General features: G+C 47.3%; 1 protein-coding gene across 4 annotated transcripts in view; it reads right to left on the bottom strand.

Annotated features, from left to right (window-relative positions):
• The window catches only part of ADAP1 (ArfGAP with dual PH domains 1), a 62,103-nt gene that overhangs the window by 23,896 nt on the left and 18,730 nt on the right, over window positions 1-19,477 (bottom strand). For all 4 annotated transcript variants that reach the window (XM_049791609.1, XM_049791612.1, XM_049791611.1 and 1 more), the window contains one exon: window positions 14,853-14,935. In XM_049791609.1, coding sequence (XP_049647566.1) covers window positions 14,853-14,935 — 83 coding nt within the window. The remainder of the gene's footprint in view (window positions 1-14,852; window positions 14,936-19,477) is intronic.

Genomic DNA, 19,477 nt, shown 5'->3' on the forward strand with positions numbered 1-19,477 from the left:
ATGAAAGTTTGAAATCCACTCCCCGCTGAGCAGCCTCCTTGTCTTTTAGGTATTCTGGGGATAAACTGTTTGTTTACCGTCGTGCCACATAGCTGCTCCCCTCAAGGGCTGCCCTGGTTAGGAAAATGGACCTGGTTCATCGAGGTACTTGCTGTGTCTGCACCTCAACTGCAGCAATATTTTTAAAACCAGTCCTATTTAGCGAGCTGGGGAGGCACCTCCCAGTCCGATTTCACCGTAAGCATCCAAGATGTGGGGTGTGGACAACTCTGCTGCTGCAGATTTCTCTGCTGCATTGGAGATTTCAAGGTGAAAACTCGGGCGAGCTCACTATAGGGGGAAAATGCAGATGGAGACAGGCTGGTGTTGGTCAGAAAGAAGCATCAGCAAATGCTCACGCTTCTCAGTCGAGGTTGATCTAAGGCTCAACTACATCTTTGGCAAACTCCAGAAAAAGACATGACCTCACTCTGGAAAAATGTTCTTTATCTGGTGAGAGACAGAAACTGCCTGGCCCTGCGCAGGTCTCCAACGTAAAATGGATTTTTCTTTAATAGAAATTTAATTAAGCTAGGACAAGTTGCCACGGAATCAGCCTTTTCCCTGTACTTTGTTATTGTATTGCTTCCTAGTCTTTCCTTTCTCATTAGCAGAAGAAAGATGCACCAGCCTTTTGGCGCGGTGTCACTACACAGGGAACACGAACATGCACACCGTAAAAACATCGAGAAACACCGGGAGATCCAGGACACCAAAAACTACCTTCATAAACCATCAGAATTAGAAAGGGATGGTTCCCCTATTCTTTCCTTAAATATTTGTTATCAAAAACATGGAGAACCAGCCTGATACTTCTCTTTAGCTCTCTCCAATTAGTATAAATCCATTTTTTGACTGTAAAAATCCAAGGTTACGGGAACAGGCAGCCTGAGCAGTATCAAAATACAAGTTGGTTGACCTCAAATAGGGAAAGCTCAAGGACAGGAGTGACTCACGCTAATTATAATTGGGGTGTTTCACACACTTATTGCTCTGACAGCCTATACTCACGGGGTGGACTGGCTGTCCCGGGGACACCAACAGCCCAAGGCATCTCCAGGGAACATCCAGAGCACATCCCAAAACACAGGCAGCGCATTCAGCTGCCGAGGGAATCCAGGGGCAGGAGGGTCTCAGACCATCTCACCCATGAGAAACTGTATGAGTTCAGCAACTGGAACTGACCTCAGATTGACCACAAATGAAACGTTTTTGAGTTGACAAATGTAAATGTTTCTGTTAAGGGTGATGCGAAATGAAACAACATGTCTTAGGTGTGCTTTTTTGAGGGGAAAATACCTAACCAAATGTTTTGCACAAAGTGCTTAGATGGAGGGAAAAAAAAAAAGACCAAACCCCAACTATTTAAAATTTCATGGGCCAGCCCTTTTCCCTTTCGGTAAGGCTCACTCCTGTGCCACTCTGCTTTCCCTGCAACGAGCATCGCTGCTGCTTCAATTTTCACATGAGAGCTGCTGCTCTTTGGCTAATTATAGAAGCTTGGATCAGAGCTACGCTGAAGGCAGCTTGACAGAACCAGCTGTTAAAATTACAGCTGGATCCTAAACTAGCTGTGAACATCCAGCTTTAGCTTGCGGTGGTGCTACCCCCTCCCCGGAGCCGGCTGCCAACACCTTGCTCGGCCGACTGCTCCTCCTCCTCCACCACTCCAGCTCAGACCCACAGGTCCTTGCTCGTGAGTTTTGGCTGCTTAAATGCTTTTCTGCTTTAGGGGAGCTGAAGACATCAGCGTATTTCTCTTTGCCAGATGTTTTTCTTCCTCCAGCAGCTATCTGTAAGATCCATCACCACCCCATCACATCGCCACTGCAACATTCATGAATTTCCTGGAGAGCGTAACAGCAGTTGCTGGCCTCTTGCCACAGCCCAGAGAGGTAATAAAAAAATAAAAAAAAAAATGCACCAAAGTTCTCTTTAAAAGAAAAGCTTTTGCATTTGGAGCCTCTTCCTTTGCCTTCTGGTGGTGACTTTGTGTGGTGTCTCCTTAGCAAGGCTGGGAAATGGTGCGGCGTCTTCCTTTGATTTTAACGGAGCCTCAGGAGGCGGCGTTACTCTTTTGGAGGGGCTGCACTGAGTCTCAGTCAGCACTTCCAAACGCTACTGGAAGGCACTGAAAGGCTGCTCCGGTTCCTGGTCATATGATGCCTGTCCTGCCGAAACATCAGCGCATCCTGGCACGGGAACGCTGCCACGCGTGGGTCCCTGTCACAGGCCTGCTCCCCTCGCAGGAGAAAAAAAAATAATAAGACGACAAACACCCTGTGATCTCCCCTTGCATCCTCCTCCCTAGTTTAGTTTGTTGAACAGCTCTTTGATGCACCTTGTCTTTACTGCGGTAAAGTCCACGTTTGACGTTTAAAGGACCCACCACCAGCAGCTCTCCAGGAGGACCCGTTCTCTCCACCGCCTCGCCTGGACTCCCGGCTGATGGTGTTAGTCCGTCCCTGGGGATTATATCTGCTGCTGGTTTCTTGAGTGGATTTTTTCCAAATGGATCCCTTTCCTTCCAAGGCAGTTTGGCTCAGTATTTAGTCACCCTGCAGACAGGCTGTTGCGGGAGTCTTTTTTACTCTGCTCCAGACGAGGCTGCAGAGCCGGAGAGGTGGCCTGCACAGCATCACCCTCCCGTCTGCTCCCCGTGGGAGCTGTGTCAGGGCACACCGAGGAAGAAGAAGAAGTAGTCATTTGTTTTAAAGCAATGACTATGTTTCCCTCAAATGTCCAAGGACAGGACGGGGAAAGGTTTCTTGGAGCAAGTCCTGACAGGGAGTTGTGTAATGTTGTTAAAAGCAGGATCGTACTGGGAAGACATAAAAAGGAGACCGAGTATCAACAAACAGCGTCCTGCCTGCTTCAGCCGAACATAATTTTCTGTAGGGTTTCCTCCTCCCTCCATTTCAATTTTTTCCGGAGCCTTTCAACTTAATCTAGACAAAAAATTCGGCGGGGGGAAGAACCCCAGCCTTTAGTCCCCCTTTTCCGCTCCCAAAACCCACAGCACAAGCATCGGCGCGTGGGTGCAGACGCCAGACCTCGCGCCCACCCGCTGGGGCGTCGCACCCAACGCGTGCCAGGGGGCTGCGCCGGCACCGACGGAGCCGCGGGGGCTCGGACCCACCGAGCGAGGCCCGCCGAGCAGCGTTTTAGCCCAGGAGCACATGGAATGGAGACGGTGCTTCTGCAAAGCGCAAGTGAGATGTCCAACAGCTCTCTCCAGCCACAGGAGAGCCCACCCGGGGGTGCGGGGAGGCAGCGCCCGGGGACCAGTGCCCGCCGAGCCTGGCTCCCCGAGTGACTCACGTCCTGGCCGGCAGCTGATGTCAGTGCCCGGAGAACAGAAGCCCTCTCTGTGGCTCCGGCAGCATGAGAAGGAGGTTTCTGTGCCAGGCAAGGTTGCTCGCTGGAGGGATGCTCGTGCTTTAACTCCCTCCTGACAACAGCACATCAGCCTCCAGGAACCTTCATGCTGGGTTGGGAGAACTGCAGGGTTTGCAGTTCCCATCAGGACACGCACATACCCACCTCCCTGCTAAATGCTCTTCGATTGTAACCTTTCCGGACCGGGGCTGCTTTTTCAGTGCAGCTGTACAGCACTGGGTGCAATCTGCTCAGAAAGCTCTTATGCAAAAAAAATGCAAAAACGCTCTTATGCTCCCTTGACGTGCAAACGGCGATGAGGTTTGCATCCTTTTTGGAGAGGGCTGCCACTTCGCTGCCTGCTCTCCCGTAACCTCCCCGCCACGCTCCCTACTGCTCCAACGACCACGAGAGATGCGTCGGCAGAGGTCACTTCATACTCTGGGACACTGGGACAGGGCAAAGGTCCATACCAAAGAGGTGCAGCACCCCTGGGCTCCTCATTCAGACACAAATCCAGCCACCTTCTGAGATCGCCTCCATCTTCTCATCTCCAGCTCTCCCAGGGCGCAAGCACAAACTGCAAGGGGGTATCAGTGCCAAGCGGAGGAATTGTTTGTGGTTTCAGCTGGGGAGAGTAAAAATGCAGCCAGGCTTTGGGACCGAGCAGTGAAGATCTTACAGACAAGGGCAGGATCGAGCGTGGAGAACTGTAACACAAATTTGCTGAAATCCAGTAAGAGTCGAACCTGGTGCTTTGGTTCAGCCAAATACCGGAACCGGCTGCTGGGAATTTACTGGAAACTGTGATTTAACAGAAGGCACCAGTGATGCAATCCTCGCATGCACACCAAGCACCAGCACACACTGCAGGGAACTGGTGTCATGACTTCCTACCACAAAACATCTCCTCCTTTATGTCCAAATCTCTGCTTCGCAAAAGTCTGCGTGAATTTACAACAAAATACTGGGCTACCCTGATTTTTCCTGCTTTTTAGCTGCACTACGACTATTTTTTTACTTCCACCTCTAGGTCTATGGGGGATCTGCTTAGAGGGATGGGAGAGAGGGGCTAAGATGGCAGTACCAAAAAGCACCTCACGGTGAGGGATGCTCCACAGATCTCGTGACAGCCGCATCTTCTCGATGCACACTGCAGCCCTGCATCACGAAAACAAGCACTTCCCATCAAAGAGGGACAGCAGCAGAAAATGCCGGAGCTTCTCTCAAAGCCCAGCTCTAATACTTGAGCCTTTCAAGCATCAGAAGAGGATTTAATCCTTTTTACAGCTAGCATCAGATAACAGTGACATTATAAAGCAGTCAGAGCAAAGCAGCAACTCCTCTTTGAGGCTAATAAGTAGAAATAAATTAACTGATTTCTTTATATTGAAAATTCCTTTCTACAGACTAAGATTGAGGCCTGCTAAAGCTTTTGACAGCTCTGTTTGCCCATCAGTCACATGTGCATTGAGGTTCAACAGAGATTTACACTCACAGAAACTCCCGTGATCGAGATCACAGATGTGGCCAGTGTTTTCAGAAGTTCAACTCAAAGAATGTCAGAAGAGCCAGATATAATTAGGCTTTTTCTAAATTACTATATATGGTGTAAATCAAGAGGCAAGTCACTGGCATCATGGGAAATGTGCCAGCAAAAAAACAGAAGGAGGGGAAAATAAACTCTTTATTTGTATGGTAGTCTTCACTTTACAGACACATAATGCAGGCTGGGCTTTAAAGGCAACCTGTAATTTTGCAGCATTATGTGGATCTAAAACTGGTATTCAGTGTCTAATGTAACTTAATGTTTAGAGAGTAACATTTTAAATCTCACTGCTGTCACCAGAAGTGTATCCATGGCCATTACTAGGTTTGGGGTACATTAATACAAACCATTGCAAAGATTTCTCCACTGCTCAAAAGACCGAACAGGTAGTGGAAATTATAAACCGATTTTTCTTAACAAAGTGCTTCTGGCCCAATTACGAAGCGCTCCGAGCTGCTATTGCAAAGCCAGTCACATTAGTCAGCAGATCTGCTCTGGGGTCAAACACTCGCGGGAGCTGCCCCTGGGTTTGTGCCGCAGCCCCTCCATCAAAGGGCAGGCAGAGCGACGGCGGCTCTGCTCAGCCCCGCGTTGACACCAAAGGCTATTTTTATCACGAGGAGATGTTGTAAGCATGTAGGGGACTGGGGGAAGGGAGAGAAGGTGGAAGGGGGAAAAAAACAAATGCTAAAGTATTTATATACCTTGTCAGGTCGTGCAAGAGAGGCGGTGGATTGCTCTGCACCGTGGCCAGGTACACCCACGCTTGCACCGGCAGCCGTGCCGGTGTTCAGGCACGGCATGGCAATGACAGTAGATTATTTCAGACACACACCAAACCAGCCAAACCACCCCCCCGTGCCCCAAAAGGCAGCAGGGTGCTCCTGCACACACCAGTGCACCCCGTGTCTCGCAAGGTTCCGCTACCGAGGGGTGAGCACGCCTCTCCTACGGCACGCACCAGCACCTGGCCAAAGCCCGGCAAGTTGTTGCGGATAAGCCTAGAAATGGTTGCTTTTACCGCATGGTTTCTCTTATTGCTCCCGTGAGCTCCGTCTCCTAAGGAACCAAAGCTTACATGAGCGTTGTCCATCCATCTCTCCCTCCAGCTTCTCAGCATCTTGGACCATTTCAGCCAGATGCAGCTCCCCGTAGTTGCTAAACACTCCACTCTTTCTTGCTTATAAAGCAAGGATAATTTACACACTTGAAAAAAATCAGCCTCATCCCTGCGTTTTGCAGAACCACCCCTGTAGCAGGGTGCTGCTGCTTCTTCTCTGATGGGCCAGCAACTGCCTGCTCCTACCTTACACTCAACTGTACTGCCATCCTGCTCCGCATTTGGACAGTGCTTAGCACAGCATCACCTTGACCACCTGCAGATCTTCACCTGGGAAAAGCCAGGAGAGCTCCCCTGGAGTTGGTGGAAATATATACAGGAACATCAGCCAAAGATGCGGGCTGCATTTGGGGAAAAAACAATGATGAAATAATCTTCACACTGGTCTGCACGAGAGAAGCCGAGATGGCAGCTGGCTACCATCCTGACCGCACACATTAGCTGGCTTAAATCTTCCCCAGTGCTAAAAGCAGCTCTTGATTTAGCTGATAATGCCTTTGCAAGAGCAGAGTTTCGATTCGACTATTTTACTTAACGTGCTTCTCTCGTCAGCAGTTGAAGTCTGCTACAGGAAGCACCTATGGCACTTCTCCCCGCTCGCAAGGAGATGGTTTCACACAACAGCTTTGTATCGCCCATATCGAGTTGCTCCCACAGTACGATCAGAACGTCGCCAGGGCTTGCGTGAGGAACGGCATCTCCCTACCCACAGCGTGATGCTCTGACCACGGAGCAGGTCCAACGGGACGGAGCAGTCTCCCACATCAAGACTTTCAGACAGCATAAACCAGCACAAGCGCCAATGGAGCAATGCGGATTCACACCAGCCAAGGTAGAAATAGGGCAGGAAAAAAAACCCACCCCACCCTTGCCTCTCTTGCACCCCTCATGGAAGCCCGAATCCGGGAACAACCTGCTGCCACGACCTTGATACCGCTACAGTGCCCTGAACTGAGACTTTGCAGATGGCTCTTTCTTTAAGCTTTTTCACCAGCATCAATTTTTCTTTCACTTCAACCGTCCTTCCCCGCAAGGGAGCTGCAGCCAAGCCCAAGAAGGCTGGATTGCAGGGCAGTGATTTATTGGCACAGGTAAGCATGTGTACGTGAGAGGATGCTGGAGAAAACGCCTCTCCCTTGAGGAGCGTGCTCTCTTTCACTACTTTATGCCCAGTGGTTTGCAGCATAAAAATCTTGCTGGCTGCACAGAAGACGCCCTGATCTCCTGTGCCTGCGGGCCCAGCGAGGACCCCCCTCCTCTCGCAGGGTCAGGGGATGCAGCCCCACACCAAACTCACAGCAGGCTCTGCTAGCCCCAAAGCACAGCATTTAACTGGTGATCGCTCCACGGACTCTTTGAACGGCTGTAATGCCAAATATATCGTGTGAAAGTCCTACTCCTCCTCAGGCAGAGAGCCACCATCCCCAAGAACAGCGATGGGAGATGTGCTTCCAGTCTTTCCCAAGACCAACCCTCCTAACCTCACAGCACCAGCACGTCTTTGTAGGGTTGGGATGGGCTCTCACCTCCTCTGATCCTGGCTGATGGGGACAACCCGTCCTTGGCACCACATCCCACCAGAGCAGGCTGTAGCACAAACTGAACCGTTCGTCCCAGCTCCGTGGGACGCAGCCCTCGTCCCCTGCAAAGCCCCTCTCCTCTCCCCAGACCCTCCCAGGCTGTGCTCTGCTAACAACTGGGAGGAGGGAGTGCCACTGGCCAGAGAAGAGGGGGTGTTATTTCTGAGACATTAAAGAAGGTAACAGAAATAAGTCAACCTCTCAGAAATTCTCAACTTATCACAATTCAAAGATAAAACCATTAGACTGGACGCTTCTTGTGTCAGCAATTTGACCTTCTGAAATTTTCTATGCACTTTTTTTCTATGCACTTTTTTTCTATGCACAAATGAAAAGCGGGCAAATACTAAGTCTGTTAATTCTCTAATTACAATTTGAAGTTGTGAATTCACTGAAGTTGGCCGTTTCCTGCAAAAATTTCTGACAAAAAAAGGACAAAAAGCATTTTGCAGGGAAATTCCTGATCACCTCCCCTTCATTGCAGTTGTGAGCAGCTGCGACCCTGTGGTCTCCCATCTCCTTGCTTCCCTCTGGGCTCTCACCCTCTCTTTTCGCAAACAACCACAGCTCAGAAGACACCGCCTGCCTCCAGCCACCCATCATCCCACCAACACCATGCAACCAAATCTCCTCTCCCCTGTGCAACATCCACCATCAGGTTTCACTGCATGTGCTCGCAAAGCAAAGGGGATGGTTCACATATGGCTTCACACACCCTTCTGCATGAACATCTCCTTAAAAAAACATATGCATTAAGGGCTTAGCAAATGACACCAGAAGCCCTCAAGCCGATGCTTTATTTCTTTGCTCTGGTTAGCTGGCAGACTCCCCCCAGTGCCACAGGCTGCCTGATGTGCAATAAACCCCGTGCCCTTTTAGGCTGCTGTTAGCACCGGTTTACTCTCCAGGTGCTGCTCAGCCCTGTAATTCAGCAGCATGCACAGTGGGAGAGAGGAGCTTTGCTTCTGAGGTTGTGAAAAAACCCAAAACAAACCCATGGCAGAGCCGGTGTCACTCTGACACTCGTAGCTCCCCACTAGCTGGCTGAAATGGGGTAAGAGACAGCAGAGGATGAGGTCTGTCAGTTAAAATAATTAGGTTTTAACTGCAACGCGGCTCACCACTTTGTCTGATCAGGCCCAAAATAAACTGCATTACATCACTGCAGGTCAGACTGAACTAATAAGGGTATCTTTCTTACACTGAGAAAGAACGTATTTACGTCCTGTGCATTTTCTCTAGTGTTTTGCAGTCAGAGCTCTTTCCAACTGTGCAAGTGCAGGGGAAAATTAATTCAGACTGCTGCCCAAATTATGCAAGAGCCACATGGAATGGAAAGTGCGTATTAACAGATTTTACTATTTAGGGTATTCTTTCATGTCTCGTAATTTATTTTGCCATCATATTTGCAGACAAATACAAAATAACACATAAGCCAAGTAATCTCTAGGGTGTTGACAGAAGATAGTACACGCAAATAGGCACCTTCAGACAAATGGTACCCTTTGTAACCACCCGGGTAAACCTAGAGCTCACTTGAATAATGACAATAAGATCTAGAACCATAGTGCTATAAATACAGGAATACAAGCCAACAGAGGCTAAAGCCCCAATCATCTTTGACTTTGCTAATATGCCCAAAATCTTGCCTGTATCTTCTAGCTTTCTCAGTTGCTCCAGTGGGAGTTCTCAGGCCATCTAAGGTTGCAGTAATACCATATTATCTTACCCTGCGGTCCAACAGGCCATCCCACCCAGCCATATAACTACCAATCAAATAACCAAAGACTCCTCCAACTTCCACCCCAAAGGACAGGGTTTAAATCTTCAGCTGGTGTAAATCTGAATTCCTCCACCATTTTTATGGGACCTATGACAATTCACATCAGCTGAGGAGCTCCAACCTCCTATAACTAAAGAATGAAAGCAGTGATGCTTGTTGGCATTTATCACCCTTCTCCCTTGCAAATGATGCATTCCCATCCTGAATGCCCTTGGGAACCAAATGTCTCAACATGAAAGATAAGCAACAGCATCTGCCACGAGCGAGGGAAAACCACTGTTTCCCAGTCCTACTGCAAGGGAATCGTACTGGCATGCGGAGCCGGTAGCAGCACTTTTTATCAGCTGTACCCTATGGTGAATTTTCTCCCGTTCCTGACTGCTCTTCCACCATCTGATAAGTTAACAGCAATAGGATTTACTGGCCTATTTACGGGAAACACAGGAAGGCAGCATTCGCAGCAAAGTGGCAGAAAGCTGCACTTGATGCTGCTGCTGCTTGTGCCCAGTTTACCCCGTGCCTCGCTGGAAAGCATATTGCGCTGCAAAGCGCCTACACCTGGTTTAAGAGCATATAAATCATTGCTGAACTATCTCAGGCAACACCTTCAAGGAAAGGGTGGCAACTGCTTTTGCACAGCCCAGCATCTCCGTCTGTCGCTGGAGATACCCATCAGTCCTCTCCGACTGCACCAGCCACGTCCATCCCATGGATAGATGCTTTCACGGTCCCAACACTGAAGTTAAGCCATTTTTCCTGACAAGCATTAAGAGATTAAACGCCTGGTGTTAAGAGCTCTCCCACTTCATTTGCTAACGTTAAAGCAAAGACCTGAAGATGTTTTATCCCTGCCCACAACTCCTCCCAGACTGGGCTTCAGCTTGTCACAGGGCACCGATTCCTCCTGGCGTCCTGGCAGTAACGAGATGGGTCCATCAGGAGCCAAAGCCAAGTTCACAGGAGCAAACAACTCCCTTTTGCTCTCTCTTGGCCACATGCATGTCCCGTTCTCTTGTCTGTGGCCTGAGATGCATTAGAGCAGCTGGACTTTGACCAGTTCATAGTATTACAGAGCTCCAGCCCTGCAAATGCTGTTCCCCTTTGCTTCCTTCACGTCTCCCTTGGTTAACATAAAGCCATTTGATTAAGAGGAATCAAAAGCACCCGCATGAGTTAATCTTCAGCAGGACTTTTAGGAAGCACTGCCGTTACTGCTGCCTATCAGCAGCGGGGCAAAATGTCCAAGCTTTTTAAAATTGATCAACATATTTTTAAAAATTATCAAACCTTTCAATTACCTTGAGATCGAGATCGGGATTTCGATAGCAATTACCACCATCCTCCATTTCTAGGAGAATACAGCACCCATGCCCCATTAAACTCTGTTAAAAGGGATAATTAGCTGGAGACTGACAGTAACTTAACCATTCATTTATCAGAAGGGATAAAGCCAACCTGAAACACGTTAATGTGAGGGTCTTAAAACTGGTATTATTCTGTGCTGTTGTGCAACAAACGTATCGCTAGCGGAAGGGATGCGGACCACGGCGTTAATTGGGATTGCTGGGGTGTAAATAATGTTTTGCTTCATAAAGTCTGGCTAGGGCGAACAAATTATTTAGCTCTCATACTACAGCTGAATTAAGAGCTCAAACGTATAAAAGGGTGTATCTAAGAATCGATAGTGGATCACCGAAACATTTAATCACTGCTTTACTAATCTCCCTGCACTATCTGAACTCAAACCAACTCCTCACACTAAAATCAATGGCACTAATATACTCATTAACGAAGGCTCTTTCAGAGGAGTGAAGCCATCAGAGTTTGAAAAACTAACTGGGAGCAGAGAAGCTGAAAGCTGAGACTAGCGCATGGGCTTGTGCTCCAAGGTTTCCTGGGAGGGAGCAAGAAACCCTCTAAAAATTCCCTTAGAGGAATTTCCACTGCAATCTTCTACTGAGGGTAAGAGGCTGTGACTACATGTATAACAGCACATCCCTGAGAGGGGACATCTGATGGGGGCACTGAGCCAAGACCCATGGATCTACAGCCACAGCTCCTCTCCAGGGTGGGAATCGAGAGCTGGTTTCAACACTCAGCGCTGCCCACACTGGGGATTTCTGCACGCGCAAAGTGTCTTTGTTTCCCAGTTCTGGTTCTGCTACCTCACATCGCTCTGTATCTCACGAGGCAGACGTTTCCCATCAGCCTGGGGGGTATGCAAGCCCTTTTGGGGCAGCTGCTGCCTTCGCATCCCACATCACCTCTTATTTATACTCTTCACCAGCAGCTGAAGAGTTCGCCACATCCTCCAGCCAGGCTTCCCTGCGTGACTCTCTCAGCTCTGACCCGCACATCTGACACTCCTGTCCTGAGATTCGTTTCTCCTAAGTCTGTCAGTTTGGCTGTGATAGCTTCTGCTCACCATCTACAGGCTCCAGACAGTCTCTCCCCAAAGGATATTCTGAAAGACATTGAATTTCTGACCAGGGTTTCATCAGGCTGCCTGGAAAAAGATGTTGCTCAAAACTATTCAAAGACAGCATTTTCTCCTTTTTTATGCAATTATTGAATAAATATCAGAATGCAAAATTGCCCCTGGGATTGGAAAATGGAATTAAATCTTCCAACAAACATGAGAAAATGGATACTGATGTCTCTATTAGCAACTAAATGTTTCATGCTTAGAAACTGGTAATCTAACACCCCTCCAGGGAATTCAGAATGGTGAGAAAAAATGGTCTAAGACAGCATTAGAAAGAAAAAGCAATATGCATACATTCAAGTGAGACACAAACTGGATGCGGGGTGGGCAGGAAGGCGTCCTTGTGTGGGTCCCACCTCGGTGCATTCGCAGGCAGTTCAGGAGGTCGTTAGTGGAAAGCAACGGCCCAGATCCTCTGCGGTTCCCAGCCGCGCTGAGTCCAGCATAATCGGGCACGGGAGGTCCGCCCCACGCGGGGTGCATCCTCCAAGCCGCTGGTGTGGCCACAAAGCTGTATCGACCCCTGCAAGCGGCAAGAAGGGCAGAGCCGGGACGGGTGGCGTGGCTGAGCTTCTTCTGCAAGCACCAAGCTCCAGCCTGTCCCACAGGGCTCACGGACAGAGCAGTCCAGACCAGCTTTGACGGCACTGGTTTACACCAGCTGGGCAAACTGGTGGTCCAGCACCGCATATGACACAATGGTGGAACACCCCATTTCACCCGAGCGATACAAGAACTGTCCCAACACACAGAGGAACATCTGTTAGGGACATGGCTTAGTGGTGGACTTGGTAATGTTAATAGTTGGACTCGATGATCATAAAGGTCTTTTCCAACCTAAATGATTCTATGATCTCCAGCATGCTGCATTCCTAAAGGACACGGGATTTTCCCTGGGCTCCCTGCTCAAGCCACAAGCTGGGAAACAACCAACTCCAGGCGTAACAGCCCAAGTCCTGAAAACAGGGTCATCAACCAAGTTACATCCTGCAGTCCAGAAGAAGGAGCACCGTTTGGCACGGGGTGAAGTACGGGTGTGCAACCACACTTGGGGGCTGTTAAGGTTCAGCATAAGCAAAACGTTGGCACTGCAAATCTGGTGTGTGTTCCCGGCTTTGTTTTGCTGTAACACCATTCTAAGGAGGAACCACCTGGCCAAAGCTCCCCTTTGAATTTACTGTTCAGAAGAATCAGCAAATGGTGTCCCAGTTGCACGGGTCATTTGCACACCTCAAATGGTACAATTCTCAAAGACAATATACAACCTAAAAGCACTCATACACAGCCTACAAGATGCCCACCAGCCTGCCTTCCCTTCCCCTCCTCCTCCCAAGAGCACCGCTCATTTAAAACGGCTTACCCCGTTCTCTTCTATTCTGCTTTTAATGGCTTTTGAACTTCAAAGAGAGGGGAGAAAACCCTATCGCTTCACCATGCAGCTAAATACTATACAGCCACATTACTGAAGAACACCGACAAAATATGTTGCTAAAATAAACTCCCGTTTGAACTGTTCTTATAACATTTTTCAGAGAGCTCAGAACACGCTGCCCTTCTTCCCACACAGCACTGAAGCACCTACTTCACTTTAACCAGGTACACTCTCTTCTTGGAGTCGAAAGGACTAATCCTGTGCTTAAAATTATGCATTTGCCTGAAGTACCTAGTTGAATCCGAGCTTTTGTATCTAGAAGTCGCACGGTATAAACTGGAAACATTATTCCTGGATGAACGTTATACACAGGCTGGCAGATCTATTCCAAAGTTATCTAAGAAATCAAACTATTTACCGTTAATAGAACATGTTCAACTCCAGCAAACCGCTTTGAAAATCTGCAATAAAAGCATGCATAATGTACTATATATGAATATGGATACCACACACACCCTATGTGCATGCTTCATGTATACAAAACAGCAGAGCAGAAATGCTCTAAACATAAATTGAGAATCTATGAGATAAGATTTTAATTGTGGTTTTAGTAACAGCAAACTGCTGGAGCTACCTGCTTATTATTAGTCTTGAAAAGCAGCATGAAAATAATATTTTAACCTTTCATCTGTAACATGGTCTCTGCTAATAAAATTATCCCCGAGTCATCCAAGCACATAGCTGGTGTCAACTACTTAATATGCTGAATAAATTAAATGCCACTTACATATAGCAAAGAAATACCCAGCTAATTTCATGCACTTTCATGCCAGTCCTCGTGCTGGCACAGCAACACAACAAACACGGTTGAGCCCTGTGTCTCCTCTTCAAATCCTGCCCTTCTGCAAGAAAATCATCCCATCCACTGCTCCACTAAGCCACCCCTTTGCAAGGCCACCGTCACTCTGCCCATCGCGTTGGGAGTGCTGAAACGAGCTCCGTCACACGTACTGGGTCTCTGCAATTGCAAAACACCGGGCATTTATTATACTAGAGGGAGACCAGGTCCCACTGACAACGCTTGAAGGGTTGTGGAAAGACAGTTAACAGAGATTTGGGAAGAGTGCGGGACCTGGCACACTTATCTATCGTTAGCCAAACCACGCTAATAATCTTTCCACAGCAAAAGTCACCGTGATGAGACAAACACCCTTATCTCCATTTCAATGCAGCTTCGTGCCTCCTGCTACCAGAAACGAACTCACTGGTACCTTATCTGACTTGCTGTTGGTGAACAGCCCATGGAAGTCAACAGAAAGACTCTTGATAACTGATTTATTTCCATCAGTTATTAAAATTCCCAGTGTTCCCAATCAAATACAGGGAATGCCAGGAGGGACTCTTCCCAAAAGACCACACTTTCTCCTCCTACTTAGTGACATAGGAGCAATAATCAATATAAAGAACATACAAACAGAGAGATATGAAAAAAAATGTAACGTGTTGGACATCAAAAAACTTATCTGCCAAAAGTGTCTTTCGCTACCTGCAGAATAAGGCTCCTGCTTCTCGCTGTGAATGAACTCTTTTCGTTCGTATTTGGCTCTGATCCACTGTTCCCGCAGCAGTCTGGGAAAAAAAAATTACAGAGAAAAGAAAACATGATCCAAGATACACTAAGGAAGAATCCAGAATCATTAATTCTTCAATCAAAATACGAGCGTGATTTAAAAGTCCTCCAAAATTGCATTGTACAGTCTGGAGTCAAGGGTTTCTTCTGTTTACTGTTGGACAACAATAGATCATTTCCTTGTACATCCAATTTTATTGGAAACTTATGTAATAAAGTTTATAGATTTAGCAGAATAGCCTGTTCCCACCCACCCAATCAGCATCTGTACAAAATTCCCTCAGCATATGAATGATTTTAAACCTAATTTCCTCAGACTATATTCTTCAGTAAATGGGATCAGTAAATGAAAAAGCCAACAAACTGCATACAAAAGAAAAATCTTTGCCCTGAAGCTATCAATATGAAAGCAGAAATTAGGTATGCCTGGTGCGATGCATGTACACGATGGCCTTTCAGCAGTCGAAGCTACAGAGATATTGTCTCCTTGTCGCACATGGACAGCTATTAAAAAAAATTGTGATGCGTCAGGTTAAAATTATACTTGTAACAACAAGGGGAAGCCCAGCCCAAGGATGGGTGAAACTCGTGACTCGGTGAACACGAAGCTTGCTGCAGGGTGTCACACACCTCCCAAACAGGGAACAACAGCAATTCAAGCGAGAGGTGACCTCTTCAAAATGAAAGGGACATTGGACGGTCATATCCCAGGCCCTAGCCAACCTCTTGGAAGGAACTGGGGTGTGAAAAGTGAAAAAGCCTCAAAGACCAGGAGAACGTGGCTGGGTAAGGATGCAAGGGCTGAGCCCTGTGGAACACAGGACCTAAACACCGGAGGGTGGTGAGAACCCACCTGGCAGAGCTCTTCCGAACTCATAGCCTGTACTGCTAAGTCTAAGAAAGAAATCCAAGGTGCGTGGCAGGAAACGTGCCTATTACGAAGTCCTTTACTTTTCACATTGAAGGTGATACCAACGATTTATAGACCAAGACCTTAACTTCCAAAAAGGAAAAAATACCCCAAAGATTATAAATACTTTTTTGCTATTTTATTTTAGCATGAGTTCTGGAACTAATGAAGTAGTTCAGATGTAGAATAAGCTAGAAATTACTTCAAACCATTTTTAACTGCACTTAGTTCTTAATTGCCCTAGAACCTTAAATAGCCCAAGCAGGCAGAAGTCACACGCAGAAATAAAGACATGTGTCATCCCAGCTTCACAGCAGACGTTTTGAAGCGGCCTACACTGATCACAGTAAAAGATCTCCCAGCATTGGGCGTGCTCTGTAAAACCCATCACACTTCAACACATCAACTTCTCCGGCAATGAAAACTGTTGATATGCCTAAGTACCTTTTCTTTTTTGCTGACAATACAAATTCAATGCTATCTTTTCAGCAGACACATTCCAGAAATGCTCGAAGATGATAAGTGCACTAACATTGCTTACAAAAATTCATCTGCAGATACAGCAAACACATTCATCAAATCTGCAAGACACTATTCTAATGACAACTGTGGCTATAATTGGTTTCCTGGCAGTAAAGGAGGAAATAATTACGTATATTTTGTCCCACCCATTGTTTTGCCTCCTTGGTTGGGGTGCCAGCCCTCTCCCACATGGCTCAGGGAGCACCATCGCTTCCTTGCACCCAAAACTCAACTGTGAGTTTCTGCTGTAACAGAAATAATGCACCAACTCTGCCTTTCCCCCTTCTGTTCCTGTTTTCATGACTGATCTTTAGTTGTTACACACACATCTGCAAGTTTGACTGTGAACTCCGAGGATGAACACCCATCTCCCTTCTGCTGTCACCCTGTGGTACGCTCTGGTTTGGGTACAACCCCTCTTCAGTTCATCTCCGGAGGTTCAGATCAGTTTGTAGAAGTGTGCGAGGGGGCTCTTCTAGGTTGAGCAGGATGCTCTTTCTGGATCCAATATCCACAACATGGCAGCCTGCAAACGTAGGAGACTGATGACCCAAAGGTAATACTTAATTGCCTGTTTCTATACTTCTGCCACTCATCAACAAAGCTACCAAAATTTAATCATAGAATCAACACAAATGCTTGAATTTGTTACCCTTCTTGCAATTTTTCCAGCCCGGCTGCTGCAGACAGCTTGTTATCACCGTAGCCAAACTTGGACCATTTCAACAAGATGATTAGGGATTTAACTAGAAGGAAGCAAATTCACACCACCCTCGGCTCCAGCTGACTTCAGTGGATTCAGCAGGCGCTGCAGCTGTTCTGAGTCTCTGAAAGTCAGCCTTCCAGTACGAATGCTTAAATACAGTATAAATTAAGGTTCATGTGCAGCAGTGGGAAAACACTCTTGCTGTATAATGCAAATACTACAACAGATACACTCTGCTGGTCTCATGCCTTAGGGAACACCGCTCTGCAGTGACTTATTTCCCATGACGCTGTCAACAGCGGTGGTTCAATATCACCACAGCTTTTGTGCAAGAGAGCGCAAACTGGGCAGCTGGGAGGCACCTCACCCAAAGGGCTATCCTGAGAAGCTGTAAAATGCTCTCCATGACCTCTCCCAACATTTGGGCCAGAACACGAGTGGCTCCGATGGCAATTCCCACAGCAGACAGGACTCCAGCCGTGCCGTTTTCCTAGCTCACAGCAAGCACTTTCTGACAGCTCACATGCTCTTCCCTTTTCCTTATCATCACAAACCCAGCCTCTTTCAGAAACAATTTCCCAAAAACCAAGATACACCAAGAGCAGGCCACCACTAGGACCACTCAGCACGAGGCCAGTAGCTGCAGCTTCTGCTCCAGTGGTTATTTATAGAAAGCAGAAAAACTCCAGCAAAAGAAACTGAAACAAAAACCCAACAAGGATGGCGAGGAGCCTGGCATCTCCCTTCAACTCAACAGAGAATTTGAGCAGGGACTTGACCATGCTCACTCTTCTGGACTGGAGGCAATCCTGCCATAAAAAGCTGCTTTTGAGTCTGGTGTTAAACCCTAGTTTCACTGGCACAGCTTGGATGAATTTAAACAGGAGCAGGAATTTGTCCCAATATCTCTGGGATCCGAGAGCAACTGGAGGGCGGGGACCATCCTGAGGTCCCTCAAGCCACACAGTCTTCTCCACCATTTTCAGTGGACTTCAGCCCTGATCTCCATTTCACTTTAAGTATGCCTTCAGGGGCCTTTTAAACATCTGTTGCTGTGTTTTACTTGAAATGTATTTTTCCTGAGGTGAATATGTATGTAAATAACCGTGGGCGGACATCACATGCTGAATACTGGACTCTCCATCCAAACCCCGCCTTTGATTTTGACAGGAGTTCTGTGAACAGAAAGGACTGTAGCAACAGACTCGTGGCATTTTACTGCATTTCTGGTGATGGGATAACGTAGCAAATGTGCCGTTTGTGTTTGTTAGAGAAATATAAATGCATCATTCCTAAACTGCAGAGATGCACAAGCTTTTGGGATGAACTCCAAAAGCTTTAACAGCCCACCTAAAGTCTGGCAGGCTGCTGGTTACAGGGAATGTGTCATTTTTTTTGGCAATTAGAACAGAAAGGTCTTTGTAATTATCAAGATAAAAACCTGGGAGCAAACAAAAAAACCCACACCACCAAAAAGTAAAGCCCTAAGGAAAAACCACATTTCCAACAGAATAAGGGAAAATTCATCCCCAAAATGGAACAGAACTGGGCTGCACTGGGGAGGCGGCAGGTCCAGAGGCCAACAAAGCACCGCCAACGCCAAGAGTTCAAAATCTCATTTTAGGTAGTTGTTCGCTTGCCTGGCCACCCACCTGAAAACAAGTGCTCTCTGTCAAAGGGCCAGCAAGGAAGGTTCAGAAGCAGCCAGAGGAGCAGTTTCATCTTGGTCCCACATACTCAAAGCCTTTCGTTCACAGCAAAAAAACACCACAGGAAAAGCTGTTCAAGAAGTTTAATATCAAATTGTGGCTGTGTGGCTTCATTGCGCTCTACGGAGGTGCTGGTCAGCCAAATTTATAGTCTCCTATTTACTGTTACCCAAGACCCTCAGCTGGGCTGGCTTTCCTAGGACGCACTATGGTGCATGCACCACAGAGGCTGCGTGACTGTTATGGCTTTTTGGAGACATACAACAGACAAGAAGCCCCAGCCAGAGGTGAAAGCAGCCCAAAAAACATCAAACACCATCTACTACCACCCTCTAATTGCATCTTTGTGAGCCACCATCAAGTCCAACAAAGACAAAAGAAATGAATGTCATCCAGGAACACCATTTCCAAAACCCAAATTTGTAGTTTCTGGAATTTGTCAGAGGTTTTTCCAGCAAAAAACAATCTGCTTTCCACAGGCAGCTCTGTGGACGCAGCTACGCCAAGTTTCTGTCAAACAACTGTTTTAATGAAATTTTAAGTCCGAGTCCAAATTTTTGCTTATACTGCAAGGAGAGCCACTGCAGCGTAGAGTAAAAGCCTGCCTAGCTTCACAACCCGCCTCCACATTTTTTCCTATCTGGTAAGCCCTTGCTGTGAGGACTTGCTTTTAAATGGCTTTATGGAGGCATGA

This window comes from Accipiter gentilis, chromosome 33 (genome assembly GCF_929443795.1).
Source record: "Accipiter gentilis chromosome 33, bAccGen1.1, whole genome shotgun sequence".
NCBI classification, from domain to species: domain Eukaryota; kingdom Metazoa; phylum Chordata; class Aves; order Accipitriformes; family Accipitridae; genus Astur; species Astur gentilis.